Source organism: Physeter macrocephalus, chromosome 11, assembly GCF_002837175.3.
Source record: "Physeter macrocephalus isolate SW-GA chromosome 11, ASM283717v5, whole genome shotgun sequence".
Classification (NCBI taxonomy): Eukaryota; Metazoa; Chordata; class Mammalia; order Artiodactyla; family Physeteridae; genus Physeter; species Physeter macrocephalus.
In genome coordinates this window covers 84,368,259-84,391,004 of record NC_041224.1, presented here as the reverse complement: position 1 = coordinate 84,391,004, position 22,746 = coordinate 84,368,259, and the positions used below count along the sequence as shown (strand labels likewise).

At 39.0% G+C, this 22,746-nt stretch overlaps 1 protein-coding gene across 1 annotated transcript in view; it reads right to left on the bottom strand.

Moving 5' to 3' along the window:
• The window catches only part of LOC102984766 (A-kinase anchor protein 13-like), a 48,139-nt gene extending 37,318 nt beyond the window's left edge, over positions 1–10,821 (bottom strand). The window contains exons 1-2 of the mRNA XM_028495094.1: positions 10,738–10,821; positions 10,172–10,319 (exon numbers count right to left, since the gene is read on the bottom strand). Coding sequence (XP_028350895.1) covers positions 10,172–10,319; positions 10,738–10,821 — 232 coding nt within the window. The remainder of the gene's footprint in view (positions 1–10,171; positions 10,320–10,737) is intronic.
• Positions 10,822–22,746: the final 11,925 nt, after the last annotated feature.

Genomic DNA, 22,746 nt, shown 5'->3' with positions numbered 1-22,746 from the left:
CCCTGGCGGTCCAGTGGTTAGGACTTGGTGCTTTCACTGCTGGGGTCCAGGTTCAATCCTTGGTCGGGGAACTAAGATCTCGTGAGCTGTTCGGTGCAGCCAAAAATAACATGTGGACATCCACCAAGCCTAGCACACTGTAATCAGAAGCTAATCACAGTGAATCTGAGCTCTCCAGATGTTTATAGTCTATGAGGTGGCAATCAACCAAGCTGCAGATCACTGCAAAATGGGGTGGGTTCTAAAGAAACACATACCATGCGACTCGCCAGAGGACCAGTGCATTTCACAGGTGAGCAAAAGAAAAGTGGCAGTCAAGAGGACCTTTTTGATAGGCATCCTGCTCCCAACTCTCCAATCGCAGCGGTTCTTCACTGCAACCCTCAGAACTCAGATGCAGAGTCCTATCCTATCCCTCCCTCCCTATCTATCACTTCTCTAATAATATCTATCTATCTATCTATCTATCTATCACTTCTCTAATGATTTCTCTGTGCCAGGCACCATCCTCAGTGATTTCCTAATAACAGTTCATTTAATTCTCATAACAACCCTAGCAGTAGGTACTATTATTATCCCCATTTGCCAGATGAGGAAATCAAGTCACAAAAATGTTAAGTAATTTGTCCAAGGTTATAAAGCTCCTAAGTGGCAGAATTAGAATCTGAACCCAAGTTTCCTTGCTCTCCTGTCTGCCCCTACACCCAAGATTCATGAAGACAAGAAGGCTTAAACGGGAAATAAAGGTACCATGGAAAAACTAACAGGAAAGGAAGGAAAACACTATGCTCAAATCCTGACTATAAGACTCCTAAGTTGCATGACCTCAGATAATCTGTGCTTCTCCAGGCCTCAATTTCTTCATGTACAGAATAAGGGCAGCCTCTGCAGGCTCTATGGTTAACCCAGCTGTACAAACCCATGGGTTTTACCAGGCAGAAGGTGGGCAGAGACAGAAACTTAGGAAGAGATTCCAGGAACAAGAAACAGTTTCAAAAACATAAAAATGGAAGCAGAGAGTAAGTTCAAGGGATGGAATAATTTCTGCAGGAGGCAGTTTCAGGAAGATATTAACTAGGCTACACCTAGATGTTTCGTGTGAGGAGAGACCTGGGTTCAAACCTATTTTGTTATTTCCTAAGCTATGTGGCCTGAGGTAAATGATAAATTCTCTAACACTTTAAAATCTGGAGAGTATCCTAATCTCGTAAATCAAGAGCTATAATTTAGAAGACTCCTCTCAAATTCTTTAATACTATCACCCAAAACAACATATACAGGCTCATTTCACTTCCAATCAAACTAGACAGACAGACACAGCAATATATATTTCAGTCAGGATAATTACTGTTGACCCTTTAACAAGATGGGTTTGAACTGCCTGGGTCCACTTATATGTGGATTTTTTCCTTCAATACTACATATATGTACTACTATATTTACGATCCATGGTTGGCTGAATCTCCGGATGCAGAACTATGGATACAGAGGGCCAACTAAGGGACTTGAGCATCTGCAGATTTTGGTATCCATGGGGGTCCTGGAACCAATCCCTTTGCAGATACTGACAGATAACTGTACTTTAAGAATGTTGTGGTTCTCATTCATGAATCTCACCAGTAATTATAGCATTTCCCATTTATTCAGGATTAAGCTCATTTTAAAATTCCTGACAGTCCTTTGAGGTAGATACAAATAAATGTCAATAAAAACTAAACTTACAGGCTTCACAATTCAATGATGAGAATGTGAATAATGTGGGATCCAAACTGAATTCTACCTTCAAAACTTAAACACACTGTCTTAGAAGAGATATTAAACTAACCTACAATAATGACATCCACTGCCCCACCCATCCAAACAGTTATTCTTTCTTACTCGTCTCCTTCCCCAAGCCTGTGCAGAGGTGTCAGACACCTGAGCGCTTGAGCCAGAAAGCGAGTCACACCGTCGCTAAAAGTCAACATCATCACTGCTCTGTAAAATCACCTCCTGTATATACACAGGGTCCAGGCCATAGTCCATACCTTCAACTTCATCTCACACTCTCCTGCACGGGCGCGCGCGCGCCTAAAATGACTTTACTTGGCTAGGACGGGGTGGGGAATACAAAGAGGGAGAAATAGAAGGTGGTTTAGGGGTGTGTATGTGTATGCACATGTGCTTAGCAGCATAAGCATGAATAATTCTTTCTGCTGCTTTAGCAGAATCTCTTAGAAGGTGGATGGGTGGATGGGCAAACTATCATCTGCTCTATTTATGGAGAACTAAAACAAAACCGTGTATTAGAGAAGATAGAATGTCAGCAAAGGCCATGAAATAGATATCTAGGAGAAGCCATCCAACTGTTAGCCCAATATTTTCCCTTTAGACATGAACTCACAATCTGAAGGAGAAACTATGAATCATCCTAAGTAAAATGTGCCATAAATCTGGAATTTGTTTGGTATGATTATAGGCTTCTTTTTCCAAAGAAAAACTGAGGGTTAAAAGAGGAGTGAAGAACTGAGGGTTTCCTGGCTCAGTCTTTATTAAACTTTCAGTAAATTGGAAGAATTACTATTTAGCTCGAGCAAAGTGCCTCCCCTACCGTCTGGAAAACCACCTCGCAAGGCTGGCAGGGCTACTGTCTCACATTCACGTTTTCTATTAGGCTCAAATGGTTCACAAGATTAGTTTTTAATCCCTATGACCTTTCAGATACAGCATCTAGAAAAAAAAAATCAACGTTTTTCAAAAACAAAGGTTATGTAATATGGACCCATTAATAAAACTGAAGTCACTGCATCTGTACACATAAAATCTCTTACTACCATAAATTAGCTCTAAAGACACAACTGTTTTCAGGGGCCATTAGTCTTATGACTGCCTTTGTACACACAAAATACAAGGCATTAACGATGTCTATATCTTCAGGGCAAAAACATGGGGATGGGAAACTATACCCAATTCGACATAATAACCACAATTAACTTCTTTTTACATGAAGACAGAAGCTGCAGCATAAAGAAGAGTAACAAGGTTTTCAGCTAGTTCCATGGTGTTTTTCCTTCCACACAATTTCCTGGTAACAAAAAAAGAAAATAAAAATCACAAGTCCTTTTAAAAGGGGAAGTTCTGAAAATTTTACTGAGCTTCTTCTGAGGGAAATACCCCCAGAGAATTGAGACAGGGGAAGAAGAGAGATGAACTGTTAAGGAACATGGCCTAAACCTCAATTCCATTTTTTAAAATTGACTTCTGAATATATGCTACAATCAAGTCCGAGTCAATTACAACAGAAGTATGAAGTAAATTTTGGGGAGGGAGAGATCGAACCCTTACTGAGTGAATTGTAAGAGGTACTGAAGTATGCTGACAACTAGCTGTAGAGTCAGAAGATATCAGGTTTGAGTCTCACCTCCACTGCAAACAGGCTGGGTCAACCTGAAAAAGTCACTCGACCTTGAAATCTGTTTGCTTGCGCACAAAAATGGGAACATCACCAAACTTCCAGGTTATTAAAAAAAAATCAGAGATGGCTGTACACAAAGCAGACACCTGGCATAAACAGGCATCTAAACCTGGTACTTATTATCAGTATTAGCTATTAAAATCCTCCTATTCATGTGACTCAAGGAAAAGAGATGCCTATTACTCTATCAAGAGCTTCTGCATAAGCCCAACACAGCAAATGTTGCCCCTGACACTGTAGAACTGAAAAAACAAAGGGAAGGAGAAAGAAAGCCGAATAAACAACACACAACCAGTAGCACCTAGGTGGGAAACAAAAATTTAACTGCTGATGGTCCTCTTAAAAGCATCTAATCCAAACCTTTTTTAAGCTCACACATCAGGAGGTGTGTGCTCCTGAGGTTGGAGAGCTTTTCCGCAGGCTCCTTATCACTATATGAAGCACCCATACCCATGGAAACGAAACAGTGCTACAGATAAACAAAACTGCTGAAGCATGACCCAAGAATTACTTCATTTCCTATTAGGCTAAAAGTGGCACACATCCCATCCGGGCCTTCTCTTTTGAGAATGAAACAATTGGGACTTTGTTTCACCAGCTATCCAAAAAGGAACCCTGGAAGTGCTTGCTGGGCCAACCAAGCCCAGACCCACTCAGTCATTTCCTACCAGAAGGCTGCATTTGTAGTCAAAGGTGGAAAATATAAAAATTATATGTTTTACTACTTCATTTTGGCATCAAAAGTATTTAAAAATTTGGTGTCTTTTTCTTCCCTTTGAAGTGGCTATACAGGGTTGAAGGAAATTTTCAGTCTTCAGACCCACACTCTAAGAGGCATAGGATTATGTGCAGAAGTATGTACCTACTGCTAGTTTTCGCTGGTCTAATGGTAGATGTGCAAATTTGGGATAGGTATCAAAGATCTCTATGTACAGGAGTATTTACGCAGAGGGGGAAAAGACGGCAGGCACAGGAATCATGTACTGATACATCTGTGGGGAGAAAGGGGTTAATTAACACTAAAAATTTGATGTGCTATATAATCCAGCTTATTACTCTAAGGCAGTGCTTCTCAACCTTTTATTCACTGTCATCCCCCAAGGAGCCTTTTGTTTTGTTTTGTTTTGTTTTGTGGTACACGGGCCTCTCACTGTTGTGGACCCTCCCGTTGCAGAGCACAGGCTCCGGACGCACAGGCTCCGCCGCCATGGCTCGCAGGCCCAGCCGCTCCGCGGCATGTGGGATCTTCCCGGACCGGGGCACAAACCCGAGTCCCCTGCATCGGCAGGCAGACTCCCAACCACTGCGCCACCAGGGAAGCCCCCCAAGGAGACTTTTTAAACATTTCTATTTGCCACACCCATCCCATGAAACTTTAATACCACAGATATACCATATATTTGTATATGTGTATCTGTGCTCTCTATATAAAGAGTTAAGTTTTTTTAACCCCCCTAAGAACCAATTCTCACTCCCTTGGGGGGATACTGGCCCCAGTGCAACGTGCGTGCTCCATTCTAGTGCTGTGTTCATAGTTCCAAGGTGATGAAGTATCCACACAGGCATTAATTACAACAGGACAGCCGACAGCAGATACACTTCCCTTCAACTAGTCCTCAGTTTGTTTTTCCAGGATAGCCACTATATATACTGACTAGCATTGGGACAGTAATTTAAGCCTTTTAAAATATAAAATCATGTCTGTCTAGAGACAGCCTTGTACTACGGAGTATTTTAGGATGGTATTTTAGGATAACTGATTACTTTGGCAGAGAGAGAGGGCACCAGGATTCTCTGATTGCGCCAGTTAAAAGCCTAGAACTTCTTTTCAAATGTGTTATTCAATTTGGCAACCTCTGCACATCCGCTGCTAGAAACAGAGTCTTGGTTCACAAGAACTGAGAGACACACGATTTAACTGCAGGACTACTTGTTGAGACCTGGGCTGTAAGCACTGGTTTTTAATAAAGCCACAAGAGACTTCTGATCATGGTAAATGTACTTATTTCTTTCTTTTTAATAACAAATCTACTTTATATAGTACCTTCCCTTTGATTAAGTGAGAAAGAAAAGAAAGATACGAGAGAGCGGAGTCAAACTCTGGGTCAGTGAATGTTTGCAGTTTTCCTGTCAAACAAGAACCCTTGCTGTGAAATCTAAAAGTAAGTAACAGACATGCTGAAAAAAAAAAAAAAAAAGATTTCATTTTATGATAGATTCTGCACCAAAGCCTTTCACAGAAATAGTATGAGCATCCACTAAACATCCTGTCTCATTTTCCATTCTGCAATTACTGTCTGCTTGGTCTAAATTCACATCTAAGTAATAAAAATGAATCCATGACAGTACCTCATATCCCTCAAGAATTACCTTCCAAGGATACTCAGATTTCTTTATATTACTTACCAGTCCTATAGTCTTTTAAAGAAAACATCTTGGCTTCATCCCTCAAGGGAAATCACTGTTTTGTTAAAATGGGATTTGGGGTTGGATTTGTTTTATGTGAAGAGAAAAGAATAGAGATATTTTATTTTCATTTATTACAAAGGCAACACCTTTTGTCTGTAGAGATATATTTTCATTTCAGGATGTATTTCACAGCAAATTATATTCTTAAACCAGCCAATTCATAGGTATTTTGAATGTGGTGTTTTATTATAACGCTTGTTTGTCTTTGTTTAGTGTTCATTAGCACAAAGATAGTTTATTTTCAAAAGAGAGGACATTATTTCCGAAGTCTTCAATATGTTTTTATTAAAAATTACCATATTCAATATGTTAAAAATAACATGTGCACTTTTAAAACATTTAAAGGCAGATAAAGCCTCCAAAGGCTCCAACTAACTGTCCCTTAAGATGCTACTACTCTTAACATAATTTCATTTTTAAAGAAGGAGGACTGTATTACATCTACAGCCTTTCTGTAGTGTTAAAGCAAGAGAAGATTACTTTAAAAAGACTTTACAATTTCTTTATAACTAAACATACATACACAATTCATTGTAAGCTTCTCATCAGAAAACAAACAAAAGAGTGAGAAAATATGAAAAAAGGAAAAAAATGGACTGTAATCTCGGTATCTCAAGTCAACGAGGTTTTTTTCCAGGAGACTATTAAGAAATGTCTCATCTCCCTACCCCCCAAATCATAAAAGGTTACAGACTAACATCAAGGAGTAGCTGTCTGTGAAGGTCAATCAATCATCTGGTTTTAGTGAAAACTAAAATAGTACAAAACACTGACAATGAAACACGCAGAGAACTCAAAGAAAAATCAGAGCCAGCAATCTGGATGAAACATGACATTAAAAGCAAGCTCAAGACACACAGCTCTTTTTCTTCCCATTGTCAGCAAAATGACTAGGACCCGAGGAGCTAGCCCCACACAGGAGCAGAAGGGGTGCAGGTACATCCCGCCTGGTCGCAGCTGCTGCAAACAAACCGTGCACGTTTACCCAGTAACTGGGATGCACGAAGCAATACAGACTTTCCACGAAGAATCCTGACTGATCTGACACTGCCCTCCACAGACAGGAAATTTGAGGCTATCAATATGGCTAACTGATGCACAGAAATCATTAGAGGCAGCTCTGGAAAGATCACACAGAGCCCTGACCCTAGCCAAGAATTCAACTCAAGAAGCCAGACTCCTCTTGAAGTTTTCAAAAGAAAGGCTGTGTGTGTGTGTGTGTGTGTGTGTGTGTGTGTGTGTGTGTGTGTGTGTGTGTGTGTGTGTGTGTGTGTGTGTGTGTGTGTACACATGCACATATGTATGCACAACCTTTCTAGAAGGGTGCTTCTGAGAACCAGGATGAGTTTCAACACCGTAGAAACTCAGTCCCATCAAGTGGTAGGAATTCACAGAAAAAGCCTTCTTAGCATATACCGATGAACATAACAGACACAAATCCTTGCCCTCAGGAAGCTGACACTGCAGTAGAGGCAAGTAGAAAATAAATAATATATATAATGTGTCCGACGTTGATAAGTGCAGTGGAGAAAAGTAAAGCAGGGAAGGGGAACAGGGAGCGTGGAGAGGAGGCAGTTGTATATTTTATAAGGTGGACAGGAAAGGCCTCACTGAGAAGGTGATATCTGAGTAAAGACCTCATGGAAAGTACAGAACAAGTCAAAGAAATCTCCCAAAGCAGATTTAAGGCAGTTTAATTCTAGACAAAACTATTAACTCCACGATATAAACAAGCAATTCCAAACTAACTTAACCCCCGAAAGTCTCCCTATCTCTACCCCCATCCCTCTACAACAATTACTGGGCCAATCTGGACAGCAGCTGAAGAAGACAAGTGAACAGAAAAATGACACGTGTGATGACCAGAGCAGCAAGATCCACTCAGGAATCTCCTTTGTTTCAATAGTTAACAGAGGTTCTACTTCACCAAGGAGGGAGGCTCACTGGGACCCCTGCACATATCAAAGTCTCACATGCTGCCTTACTCTTTGTTCAGCCTGCTTGTACAAGAGGGCCTTTCAGGGACTCTAATCCTTTGTCACCTCTGTTGTGATTAGGGGCCTCAGGCAGCAGGCTGACTGAATTCAGGTGGGTAGCAGAACATTCAGGCCAACTGGGGGCAAAGGGGACAAGTTGTAAGAATATGGTAAATAGGTAAGATCATAATTTGAGGGGAGGAGAGCTGATCAGTGAAATATTAGGAGAAACCAGGTACTGTGATTCCAGGCCCCAAGCAAATGGGTCAGGAATGATTACTGAGGATTCAGATCAAATGAGAGGGAAAGAGCAGAATACAATGCCCATTCTGGCTGGCTGGAGTCAACAGGTCTAGGGCACTCAGAGTCAGTCAGTACCAAAGGACACCCAGAGATGGGTGGGACTGGAAAAGAGGGGGGCCTGAAACAGACTGAAGAAGTGTTAGACCAAAGGCAAGAGAAGAAATGGGAACTAAAGTTCCAAAACAGTAGGCTGGGGACAGTATACAAGGATGTGGTACAAACCTAGAGCTCTTGACTGTCATACAAGTACCATGGGGTCTGTGAACCCGAGGAGAGTAACTGCTTGCAGTCCACACTAATTTAAGTACCTCGTCATTGAAGGTATACGAGCCACCAGGCACATCCCTCTCCACCAGGAGGCTGGACTCTGCTGGTACCTGTGACTGAGGACGGCAGTGAGGGCACAGGGCTATGTCCTTGTAATAGCTAGCCTTCCTCGAACATTCTCCTTATGTCTACTTGCACGCTTTCTCGCTCTCTGTCTATATATATATGCACACACAAACACATACACATACACACACAAACTTAAACTGCTAAAGCACTTCTACATCAGGAAAAGAGTAAGTCTATAAAAATTACCTCCATTCCCTTCCTAATAAGAGCCCAGTCAGGGACTGACTGATTCTACCTAGCTGAGGGTCTGTTTCTCACAGTCACCCACACCTAAGAAATGTTTAGCAGTGGTGACACTGGATGGCACCTGCTAGAGCAGATGTCAGGTTCCAGATCAGCCTCTCTGACATGATATACTTCACAGGAAACAAGACTAGAGCTTTAAGTTACAAAGAAGGATACTTAATACTCTTTAGGGAAAAAATCAGTACCTATCCTGAACTCCGTGCTAAATTTCCTATCCCTAAAAGTTTGGGGGGAATATACATAGAAATTGCCAAGAATCTTTAAATCCTGTATTTTCAAAATCACTGTTGTCGAGTAGGAGGATAAATACAGCTTTCAACTGTCATAATCTCAGTTCTTGAATGTGGTTTAACTTCCAGGATCTGGTAGGCATCAGACATGAAGATAATGTATGGAAAATAGCACAGCAGCAACCAAAAACTGATAATCTGATCTAATACCAGCAAGACCAGATATTGAAAGTGCTTGATAAACTAATACTTTTTTACACCATCTATTTCAACAAAGTGGAATCAGAGTTACATAAAATCACTGGTTACAGGAAATGTTTCAATAAGAACTAAATCCATTTTATTTTCTAAAGGCAAATGGTTCAACTGTCAACATTTTTAGGGGTTCCCCCTAAATGTGCCCTCTTTTGTATTCTGATGAAAATTAACCAATTATTAACTTTGAAGCAAGGTCAATTAAAGAAAGAAGAAGCTCATTTCCAAACATGAATCAATACACCTTCAGGTACCTGGGGTCGGTCAAAAGACTGTCAAAGTTATCGGCCACTTCTGGTGGAAATAGCAATGACTTAATGACTTTATAAAGAATTTTTAAAAGTAAACATTTTCCTTTTAATTCTGTTAAATGGATAAATGCAATAGTGACTGATTAAGTATTCATTTCACCATGAACTATAATCTGTTAATTTGGGGAAGCTCTGGCTTTTACGGAAGATTTTTAGTCTTTCCCTCACGGATACTGAGGAATGTGTTACTAATTGTATTTTACCTCTGCTTTTGCCACAGTGATATTCAGAATCAAATATGCAGTCACACCATAGTAACCACATGAACTTTTATCTTTCAAATGTGTTTTAGTTTTCTTCCACATTCCAATAAATTAATATTTTTGATCTTAATTACTGTCTTTCAATTTATGACACCATTTTATTTCAATTATTTCTAGTTAGGCTCAGATTTTTGTGCAACAAGCAAGAAATAAAATACTTTAAAGTATATTTAAAACAAAGATCTAACAATAGTTCTATCACCCTGATTACTCTATACCAGAACACAGAATAAATAAAGGCTAGTAAAGATTCCACTCAAATACTTACCAGGAGCAATGGTCTCCAGCGTATCAGAACTGACCTTCCGAGTACTTGTACAGTGATGGAGAGTGGAACCCGAAAATACCAAGTAAAAAACTACATCATCCTCAACTTTGTCCTCCTCAGAGAGCAGTACAGTAACAACACAATCGCCCTAGGAAAAGGGAAGAGAGAGCAAGTTTGCGTTAGTAAAGTTCCTCTTGGGAGCTTATCTTTAGAAAACATCAAATTTAAGGGGAAATCAAATGTATCATCCAAACTGTGCCCATTCTAGTGAGTTTGTACAAATATAAACACTGATTGAGCCCCTATGTGCCAGGAAGTATTCTAGGCATTGAGAATACAAAACAATCTGAAAATAAGATCTCTGTCCTCTTTAAGCTTACATTTTAGTGGAGATGGTTAGACAAATAAGTAAACCAACAAGATAATGGTACCTTCACTTGGAAAAAAATTTTTTAAAGAATGTAAAATAGCTCCCAAAAAAAGCTCTGTAAAAATTCCAGGAAAATCTAAAAGTAAGGCAGAGAGGATGGAGGAAGTATATTAAACAGTTACATCCTTATACTCACAATGCCCCTTAACCTCTGTGTTCCGTTTGCAGCAATAACTCTCTGAACTCTACATCCCACAGAATCACTGCCAAGTCCACCCATTCTCCATCAAACATGGAGAGCCTCTAACAGAGCTGGCCTGGAAGTGGTAGAGTGCAAAGAGCTTGGGCTCCAGACAAATCTGGGTTTAAATTCCATCTACAAAGACTTTACTTAAATCCTCTAAATCTCAGGTTCCTTGACTATATAAATGGAGATAATACCTTCTCTTCTTACAGCTAATATGTGAGAATTCTTGAAGCATATTCACCACTCAGCCTAGGATAATATTCTTAATCTATGAGGATGGGAGGGGCGCTTTTCCAACAATTTGTGTTTCCTGACCATCTGGAATCGCTACTCTTCTTTATCCACCCCTCCCTTGAGCCCACGGAATCAGACATAAATCTTGTGCCAGTAACTCTGCCCGTGACTCTGCAACTATTTAGAAGTTAAGACATCTCCGTCCTTTATTTGCAAATATTATTCTAGCAATTTTTATACATTTTTTAAAATTGAGGTCACTGGATAAATTAAATTTATTCTATGAAATACAGTCCTAATTACCATTCTGCCAATCATAAAAATTATATAATTCATGTGGTAACCATAAACAAAAGATTTTAAAGCACTGAGGTTTAGTACTGTGTAAACCTTAATGATGCATTATGGAAAATCCAATTTAGAGAAAGCCAGGCCATTTTAACATTAAATAGGGGAGAGAATTCCCATTACTTAAAACATTTCTTTCCTTTCCACTTTAGCAGTAATAAAGCCTATTAGAGAACCATGGCACCCTGTGGCCACAACTTAATGGCCAGCAGCAGAAAGGAGCAGCAGGTAGTGTTTCACTAAATAATAAAAACCAAAAATCATGAAGTCAAACTTGGGATCAAGTCTAGTAACAGAAATGCTCCAGCAGGTTGATTCTGAAGACCAAATTCAAAGTATTTCCTATAGCCCTGAGTGTCTCTTTCTTATTTCTCCCCAGTACTCCGTGTAGCGCCCTATATACGGTAGGGGTTCCAACCTGCTGTAAGAAGTCAGAATGAACTACAAATAAGCTGTAACTTACTAGGACTGCTGAACTGGAAAGCTTCAAAGCACCGTAACACAGGAATAGCACAGTCGGTACAACAGAATTATCACTGACTTCAGACACTATTTAGAATTATACTTTTGGACTTGTATATACGTCCCTATCTTGGGGACTCTATTAATAGTACTGAAATCACCTTTATGTACTTATTAATAAGTAAAAAAAATATATGTTATTTCCACTTAGATTTCTAACCTGGAAATCTAAGAATAGATCTTCCTTTTCTAGACCAAGGATTCTCTCTCTACATTAGACCTACCTACCATCTTGCTGAGAGACTCTGCATGCCCCAAGATATTAGTTGTGTCTGGGGCCTTCCTTTAACTGGGGACAGTAACTTGATTTGGGGAAAAAAATGAAATCGGGAAGAGAAGAGCATCTGAGAGATGGGAGAGAGTGACTTACAGTGTGGGGCAAACAAGGCCTTGGAAACAGGGAAGATGTTAGGTAGAGATGAGAGGAATGAGATAGGGAGTTTTGTAGGAGGGATGTTAAAAGAAGGGATAGCACTGATCTCTTAGATAGCAACACAGTGTCAGTCAAAAGGCTCCTGAAGGTGGGCACAGTCAGCAGCAAGATAACTGCAGTGGTATGCTGGAGCTGGCCTGTACAGGCTTGCGAGAGCGCATCATATTTTCAGGGTTTCTGCAAGCCAGGTGTTAAACACGGCCATTATTAAAAAGTAAATGATATAAGCTTACAATTAAATAAATTTAAAAGAGATGTAATAAATACTCGAAACATCACATTTTAATCTTTTGCCACATCTTACTATTATCTACGCTCCTGAGGTTTACATCTGTTGTACCTGTTATAATGGTGTGCTACTGCACATCTTTTCCCAACACACCTCTTGCCAATTCTGTGTTCAGTGATGTGGCATTGATATCTTGAAGTCAACAATTATGGGTATATTTACACCACTGAAATTGGCAAACGCTACAAATCAGGGTTTGGTTTGGTTTTTTCTTTTTAACCGTCACATCATTGAGAACAGGTCAGTAGAAGGGAAGAGGGGGAAAGTAAGAGAATTTCCTTAAGGAGGCCCAATCAAGAGAGGTCACTGCTTACACGGAGTAAGAGTGGAGGAGTAAGAGAAAACCCTAAGCAAGTACAAAGCATCTCAGGTATAGACAACAATGCTGCCATAGTTCTGTTCCCAAGAGTTCAACAGAATCACCACCTTAATTTGTTTTCTAACTTTCAGACTTGGCTTATAACTTGTTACCATACCACAGTAGTTAAGAGGATGGTCTCTGCCTGAATCACAGTACGGCACATCACTGTGCAGCTGTTTAACCTGGGGTATACTAAATTCTCTGCCATAAGAGAGCAACAATCACACTTACCTCATAAGGTTGTTTTCAGAATTAAATGATTGATAAAAGCAAAGCACCTACAGCAGTGCACTGGCACATAATAAATGTTCAATAAATGATAGTTAGAATGTACTGTACAGCATGAGGACTACAGTTAACTAGTTAACAATACTGTATTGTTCATGTGAAAGTTGCTAAGAGAAAAAATCTTAAATGTTCTCATCACAAGAAAAAATCTGTAACTATATGTGATGGATGTTAACTAAACTTACTGTGGTAATCATTTTGCAATATACACATATATCAAATCATTTTGTTGTATACCTCACTCATACAATGTTATATGTTAATTACATCTCAATAAAAAAAAATGATAGCTATTATTATTTACCAGAATGTAAGCCCCATGAGAGCACATTTTACTCACTGAGATATTCCCTTTGTCTAGAATAATAAGTAGCAGGTGCTCAAAACACATATTTGAAAAGAAAGAAAAGGAGACCCCAAAACTTTAATAGTAATTATTCCTAGGTAGTAATTGAGGCCAATTTTAATTTACTTTGTGCTCTGGCTTTCCAATTTTTAAAAATAAAGATCGATTATTTTAAAAAGAAAAAAACTACTTTTAAAAATAATCTGCTCACTTACAAATTACAAAGGGAAAGATAGAAACCTGGCACATACCACACGAATCAAGTGATCAAAAAAGTTAACAACACAAATAATGAAATGAACTAACATCTCATGTCTTCTGATCCCACCCACTGAGGACACAGCATCACTTAGTGTTCCTAATAAAAATGCATAACCTCAACCTAGTCAGAAGAAAACATCAGACAACCCAAATTGAGAGGCCTTCTATAAAAATTTAAAAACAAACACACACAAAAAAACTGGCCTGTACTCTTCCAGAATGTCACTAATGAAAAACAAAGAAAGACTGAAGTACTATTCCAGATTAAGGAGACTGAAAAGACTTTCCAACTAAATGCGATACATGATCCTGGGCTGGATCCTGAACAATAAAAACAAATTGCTATTAAGGACATTAAGGGGACAAGTGTCCAGATTTGAATGAGGTTTACACATTTAACACTGTAACAATGTTAAAATTTTCCTGGTTTTGGTAACTGTGCGGTGGTTATGTAAGAGAATATCCTTGTTCTTAAGAAATACACAATGAAGTATTTGGGGTAAAGGAGCATGTCTACAAGTTACTCTCAAATGATTCAGGGTAAAAAATGAGAGATAATGATTAAGCAAATGAGGTAGAATGTTAACAGCTGGTGAATCTGGGTTTAGGGTATATGGGATTTCTAACTTTTCTGTAAATTTGAAATTATTTTAAAATAAGAAGTTTCCAAGAAAAAATTTTTCAAATAATTTATATGATCAGATATTCAAAGTTAAAAGGTACAAAATTAAGTTATATTTCTGAGGCTAATTTTTATATCTTGCAGACATAAATATTTAGTACAGATATTCTTGCAGGATCCCAGAATGATGAAGTTATAACAATAACTAGCTTTTATTCAAGAATCTTAAAGGAGGTTTACAGGTCTTCCCAAATCAATTTCCCAGTTTGCCAAAATGACAAGATTTATACCCAACAATCATAAGGGAAAAGTGAAACAAAGACAGTAAGTAATACTAAGTAAATACTGAGCATTACTCCAAAGTATTATCTTTCCATGAGGTGGTAAATATTATAGTACCAAAAGAATAACTTCAAAGTGAGTCCTTGTATAATTCAGATACTATATGCATCCATGCAATTAGCTTCATTCTCGCTTTTAAATACAAGAGTAAAGGCAACTGACATACCATTTTGCATAATCATTTCCTAAAGCAACCAAAGATCGACAGTCAGCTATAGCTTTTCCACTGTCTGAAATGCAAAGTCTATCCTCTGGAAACGCAAGGCAGCTAGTTTTTAATTTCATTAAAGCCTCACACCACAGAGGGACACCCAGTAGCAATGATCATACCTAATGCTCAGATCTTGGTCACTGATAGCATTCTCCACTAAAAGGAACCAAGGCTGCTCAAAGTAATGGCTGTTTCCAGGTCTAGGTCAGGGTATGTACAAGATGAGACTGGAACATCTTGTTTTGACAGAAAATAAGGAAACTGACAGAAAATAAGGGAACAAAACATCTTGTTTTGACAAAAAAAAAAAAAAAAAAAAAAAAGGATGGGGACATGCTGCCATGCTGCACATTCACGTAGCTTCCTCTGGCCAAATCTGGGACCAATTTTAGACCAAACTGTCAATTAAGAACAGTAATGAATTATAAACAATAAAAAAAAAGAAAGTCATGAATCTATATTAACAACAGACAGAAAGAGGAAAAGCGAGAACTCTTATGTATGGTGGAATGATGAAGCCTGACAGTCAAAGTGGGAAAAGTGCTGAAGTAGTAAAACTATCATTTTGCAATCCTAATGGTAGAAATTGATTCCAGCAAAAATGTTCAATGAATGCTCAACTTAGGGGGAAATTCTGATGAGTAACAAGATAGGTACACTGTCTTAAACGTGTCTCCCCCCAGACTTCTAACAAGTTACAAGGAAGAAAAAAAGCAGTATTTATTCAGGGAATAAATCTACCAAAACCTTGACCAGATAATCAAAATAAACATCCTCAGTAGAGATAAATGAATACTGTGTGCCTCCAGATGTGACACCCTGAGAAGGACATAAAATTACCTATGCATTACTCTGACCAGGAACACAAAACCTCAATCTAACCACAAGGAAGCACGAGACAAATAAAAAATAAGAAACGTTCTGTTGAAAAGGAGAGGGGTACTGTGTTCTTCAAAATGGTCAAGGCCATAAAAGATAAAGAGAGGCTGTGGACATGCCCCATATTAAAGAAGTCTAAAAGAGACATGACAACTAAAAACAGTAATTAACCCTACTGTGATTTATAAGAGAGAAGTTCCAGTCTTAGAAAATTCAGACTGAAGCACTTCAGGGATAAAAGGCCAGGATATATGCACCTTACTGACAGATAGTAAAGGAAACACTGTGGATGTATATAGGTTTTTAGCTAGAGTGTGCAAATGATAAATCAAATGGGGTAAAATGTTAACAGGTGTAATCCTGAGTAACTCATATCTGGATATTCTTTGTACTGTTTTTTTACCACTTTTCATAAATTTGAAATTATTTCCACACATAAAGTTTTAAGAACATAAAGATAAGGAAAAAAATGTTTAATTCAAAAGGCTTTAAAGGACTTAAGGACTGGGAATATGTTATGCTCTACCAACACAGATGTGGACAAAGCTCTATACCAACAGCAAACTTTGCTTATAAAGTTCCGTTGGCGCTCCACCCCAGGCTGGGAGCATGGAGCCTGTCCTCACCCCTGTACAACTGTCTCTTACCCAACAATAGAGGAAAAATAACTAATACAACGCAGCAACCATTTTAATCACAAATTAGTATTCTATAAACAATAAACACGACAGGAGATTGCTGACAGGAGAAAGGGACACAGGCTCACTACAACCATTTTCTGCAGGTCAGAGGCAGAACCAGCTGCTTTGCAAACACTGCAGGGTGAGTATCTTCACCCCTGCTTTGGAGATGAGAAAACTGTAACCCAGAAGATTTGTAATGTCTTGTCTAAGAACAAAGCTAGAAAGGGCTAAAGCTGGGATTCAAACCCAAGTAGGATGCCAAAGTCTGTATTCTTTCCACAATTCTGACACTAAGGTTAAGTGCAGGAGACAGAGTTAAGTGGCAGAAAGGAGAAATGTGCAAAGAGGCAATTATCAGTAGAAGAAACACATGTTCAATAGCAAGCAAGTGACAGACACCAAAAGGTCTATAGGTAGAACAGGGGTACTGTATTCTTCAAAATGGTCCAGGCCATAAAAGAGAAGGAGAGGCTGTGTGGACACGTCCCGTATTAGGTAGGAAGAAGGAAGAGGGTGCTGAAAACAAGGGAGACAGAAGTATCCGGAGGTGCTGAAGGAGAGAGCAGGCAGGAGACATGCTTACATTTGCGGTAAACTCAAACCTAGGCACACCGGCTGCCTGGACCCAAGGATGTGTGACACAGCCAGAGTGTGTTTAAGTGTACACTCAGCCCACTACATCGTACATACTTCTCATCACCATCTGAAGCTTATGGAAAGCAAGAATTGTGTCTTTTGGGGCACTTCACACAATGCCTATGTAGCAACAGGAAGCTTTTCAATAACTATATGAATGAACAAAGGTAGCAGAGATCAGTTTACGTAGCATATTAATGGCAAGCCAGAAGATTCATACTTGAACCTGTGTGTAGGCAAGAAAAAAAACACAGCCTTGTGTGGTATGTACTGGGAGAAAATTGGAGGTCAAGGAGTGGAGGGTGACATGCCAAAAGCAGCAAATGTTCTAGAAAGGTTTATCTCACAGCAGTATCCTAAGAAGGAAAAAGAGAATAGAGGCAAGGAAACCATCTGGGGAAAATATTACAAAAACATAGCGTGAGGAAGCAAAATGGGCTTAAACTGCTATAGTACCAAGATGATCTTAAAAGAAATAAATGTGAGAAAGGCATGTGGTTGAAAATAATTTGATGAAATATGATAACTGACGATGGGGGCTGAACAAAGATAGGAAGAGAGTAAACATTAAGCAACATTAACAGAAAAGGGAGTATCTCTCTAAGGAAAAAAGGGAGGGGGTATGGGAATGATTTGTGAGAAAGAGAATAATAAGCTCTAAATGTCAAGTTTCATCTACCAACAGGATGGGAAATTGTAGATATTATACATCCAAGAGGTAGTTAGCAGGACAGGCTGTCAGGAAAGGTCTGGGCTGGTGAGGCAGATCTGAGAGTCAACCTGCACTAAGTTAAGAAGCCCTGACCATCAATGAGGTCTCCACGGTAACAGAAAGCCAAGGACTAGACCCCGGGTTCCTTCAGGGGAGGGCAGGAAGAAACAAACCAAGCAAGGAAAGGCCAGCCAGATAAGAGGAGAAATCAGGGAACAGAGGATCAGTGATGCTAAAAGAGGCAAGGGTTAAAGGACTTGCAGTTTTAAAAGGAATGATATTTAAGCAATCCTCAGAACACATAAGGGAGGAGAGATCCAAAGACAGAAGAGCAGCAAACTACAGAACTGTTTCATTTTTCTCCAGCCTTAAATGGGTCTTTTCACAACATACTATTCATCTACCTATTCCCATGCCTCAACCCCAGAAATAGAGTCCTTTGGACCCAAAAGCTCAGACTCAAATGCCATCAAGAAAGATTATGAGACTTACCATATTTCTCTTTGTTAGTGGCAGCCACAATTGAGCCCTCTTTAGCCAAAAACTTAAAATACTTAGATTTTCTCATTTTGAGTATTCCAGAGAGCTCATAACTAAAATAAATATCATTTCCTAGATTCATGATGCAGTTAATTTCCCACCATCTAAAATATTTCAAATTTCTCTTTATTTTAACCATCTTGTTAACAATACCCTCAGTAACTACAAAAAGTCTTTGGGGATGATATGATCTAGGCAAAATATAATTGTTGATCTGTACTAATCAGGTAGAAAGCTGGACTGAATTAATGAAAGTTAAAGGACTTTCCAATGACTTATTGCTATCACATATAATAGGACTACTAACCATTAGTATTGGGGCTATTTTGAAAATATGAATATTTGAAAATATGAATATTATACTAAACATTAATGTTATATGTAAATGAGCCTTAAAATACTTGAAAATCTTTTATTACTTTAAACACTTCCTTTCGTTTTACTTTGTTATCTCATAATTTTTTACTGCTCGTATAAAATTTTTATTCTAGTCCATCCATCAAGTAGGTAAGTTAAATAGTTGAAAGATATTTAATAGCCCAATATTAATGTGTTCTTTACCTTCCTTTCTGTTCTGTTCCCATTAGCAAAGCCTTAAGTTATTCATCCATTCATGCTCAACAAGCACGAAGTGCCTCTATTTAATATAGTTTGTCTCTGCTATGAACTGGTAATAGAATTATAAATACTTCCTGTTGCCTGCCCTCCAGAAGCCTAGACAGACATGCATATAGACAGAATACCACCGGGTAAGTGCTATAATTAGCATAAACACCCAGCGTCTCTAGGTGCAGAGGAGGAGATGGGCGCCCAAACTTTGCCTGTGGGGTATACGAGGAAAGCCTCTGTGGAGAAATGGCTGTGCCCAGTGCTGCTCGTGGCTCAGGACAGATCACCCCAGGCAGGAACATACCTTCTGAAAGCTTAGCCATTTACAGTGAAGTTGGAGAAGAGACTATCTAGTTCATCTTTGACTATGTAGTTGATCTTTGTACACTCAACATCTCTTCAAAGGGCCTGACATACAGCAAGGGCTCAGCGTTTGCTGGGCTGAACCAAAAACATTTCATCCTTTTAAATAACAAAACGTAAAATGCTACAAATAAGCCAAACACTAAGTTTGTCTTGCTTATCAATTCCTTCACTTAACTAAAGGTTGGTTGAGCATCTGGGTAGGATACTACAGTAGATACCAAGGATATGAAGACAAGACAATTTCTGCTTTCTTGGAGTTCACAGTTTTTCAAGGGAGAAAGAGACACATAAAGCAGTAATTCAGCCACAATAATTTTGCTGGAAAAGCAAGGTTCAGGTACTGTACGAATTAGAGGAAGCACTGGACACAAGACTGAGCAAAAGTCAGGGGAGGGAGGCTTCCCACAGGGTCATCTCAAACACAGGCCATTGGAAGGAGCCAGAGGAACAAGAACTCCCTCTGAAAGAGATGGTGGTTGCAATGAGTGGACAGGGGTGTGGGAGGAGGTGAAAGAGGATACAAACTAAATGAATCCAAAAATCATTCAGGAAACAGCTGCCAGATCAGAGGGGTTTTAAACACTGGATGTAATGAAGGTTAAAGAAAAGAAAATATATATATATATGTAATATTAGCAAACCTCAAAGAAGTAGCAATCTTGTATTTCTACCTTTGTGAGCACCCCAAAGTGCAGTTCCTTGGCCTTCTTTAAACTGGGATTCATTCAAAAGGAGAATACCACAAACTTTAATTACAGAAGGACACAAGAGTTACATTTGTGCTGCCTAATTTACTGGAGTGTTCTAGGTAGGGAAATAAAAGGCAAGTTTATAAGGCACAGTCATGGCAAAGTAGTACCCTGAGTGCCTTTAAGATAAGAACTAACATAAATGCATGATGTTGTTGCCATCAGGCTAAAAACAGAAGACTTACCAGAAAGAAAAAAAAAATCCCAAACCCAAATCACTGGACAGGGCTGTTCAGTTCTGTTGGCTTTTTAATATTTCCCCAAAGTAACTTGTATGGTTCTCAGAGTGGCTTCCATTTTCTGGGCAACTAACACCATCACAAAGCACTAGCACACACATACACACACACACGTGTGTGTGTGTGTGTGTGTGTGCGCGCGTGCATGTGCGCGCACACGAGAAAGAGAGCGAGAGAGCACGCACAAATATGCCCACACATACACAAATCAATATTATTTAGCATCCACTATTTCTTCAATGTAACACGTTACACACTAACAGAGTATCTGCCACCACAAAGGGTAGTGAAGTAGGAAAAAACGCTGGCACCGGAGTAAGGTCAGAATCACTTCATAGCTAAGTATAGCTGGTTGTTTTATAGATCTGATAAATAACCACCTGAAACTCATTTTGTTTGTCGGCAAAACGGGTTTATTCATTACAACATTTATTGATCATCAAACATGTGTCAAACACTGTTAAGAATTAGGGAATAAACCTGAAAGAGACAAGGCTTCTGGCCTCATAGAGCTTATGTTTTAGCAGGTAAAACAACCAAATTATAAAAAATAACATCGGGGGAAAGTTCTGTTACAAAGAATAAAACAGCATAAGGGATTAAGGCGTGTCTGAAGTAGGGGTGAGAGGCTGCTTCAGGCAGGCTGGTCAGGAAAGGCTACTACGGGCTAAGTCACATTTGAGCAGAAAGCTGAATGAAGAAGCAAGTTACAAGTGTTCGAGGCCGAGAGAACAGCAACTGGAAGACAAGTATAAACTTGGCATGTATACAGAACAAAGGTCAGTCTGGAAGAGCAAGTGAATAACACTGGATAGGAGATGAGGATGGAGTTTGGATTTTTTCCCAAGTGTGATGCTAAGCCCCTGGAAGGTTCTGAAAAGAGTGACATAAATCTGATTCACGTTTTAAAAGAATCACTGTCGTTCCCTCTCCTTGGAAAGACTTCATCCTTTGTCTGCCTAGTCCACGCCTACACGCTTTGAACAACCATGGCCCATTTGAGGAGTAACACGCTGTGGCTTGAGCATAGAGAACAATAAGCAGGAGATGAGTTCACAAAGAAATGCCAAGGATTCTGGCCTTTATACTAGTGCAAGGGGAGCCATGGAAGGCTTAACAACATTACTTCTCCCGTGTACTTTCTACACATTGCTGAAAGATCAAATAAGAAAATCATAAACAACTTTTATATAACATTAATGATTATTCTTCAAATGTCCCCTTATCAGTGAGGTCTTCCCTGACCATCCTAAATGAAATATAGAACTCCCCCGCCCCAACTCTCCTTAGCTTGCCCTGTGTTTTTTCCCCATAGCAATTTTTACTCTCTGACACATATATTTACGTTTATGTGTGTACATGAGTTTATATATACACACTCAGTGTATATTTTACATACATAAAATTCTAAGAGTATATATTTATTTACATATTGCCCTGACTCCCTCTTCTCCTCCCAACTATTATGTAAGCTTCATGAGGTCAGGGAGCACATTTGCTTTACTCAATGCAATATCATGGCCTAAAACTATAGCTGGTTGTTTTAAGTGCTCAATAAATGTTGGATGAATGAATGAATTAATGAATTCCTAACTGGACTTTCTTCCTATGAACAATCTGCGTCTCTCTCCTAAACCCATTTAAACACTTAAGATGACGAGATGAGAAATTAGAAGACCATAAATCTAACGCTCTGGCTATGCCAAATTTTTAGCTCAGTGGTCCTTAAACAGTCACGTAAAATATAACTAAGGCTCAAAAGGGCCAGTGACGAGAAGAGAACAAAACAGCATCGTCCCTGTTTTTTTTACCCTAGGGACTTTACCCATCTCTCTGTTAAGTGGAAAAATATTCAGATACTCTTCCACTCCCCTCAGAATAAAGGCCACTCTCCAGACTGGCCAGCAAAGCCCTTTTCATAACACTTCCCTTGAAAGATGTCTCAAAGCACCTCAAGTAACGTGAACAAAGTCAACTGTGAAATTTATTAATTTGGGACATAAACTAAATTCATTTCATATAAGCAGATTTGGGTTGATTTTAATGTTAGAAAACAAGTAACCATTTTATTTGACATTCGAAGTTAGTTTTTATTTCAACCAGGCTAATCTTTTGCCAGATATAGATATGGGTCAGTGAAATCCCTATAACCTGCCTTCATTTTTAATCAAATATGTCTATATTCCAGCCAAAAAGCATTTCCCTTATCAATGCAAAACTATTATTTTAAATACTACTACTAATTATGATCAAAATTCATATTGTCTTCCAGCTTCATAATTTTGCAA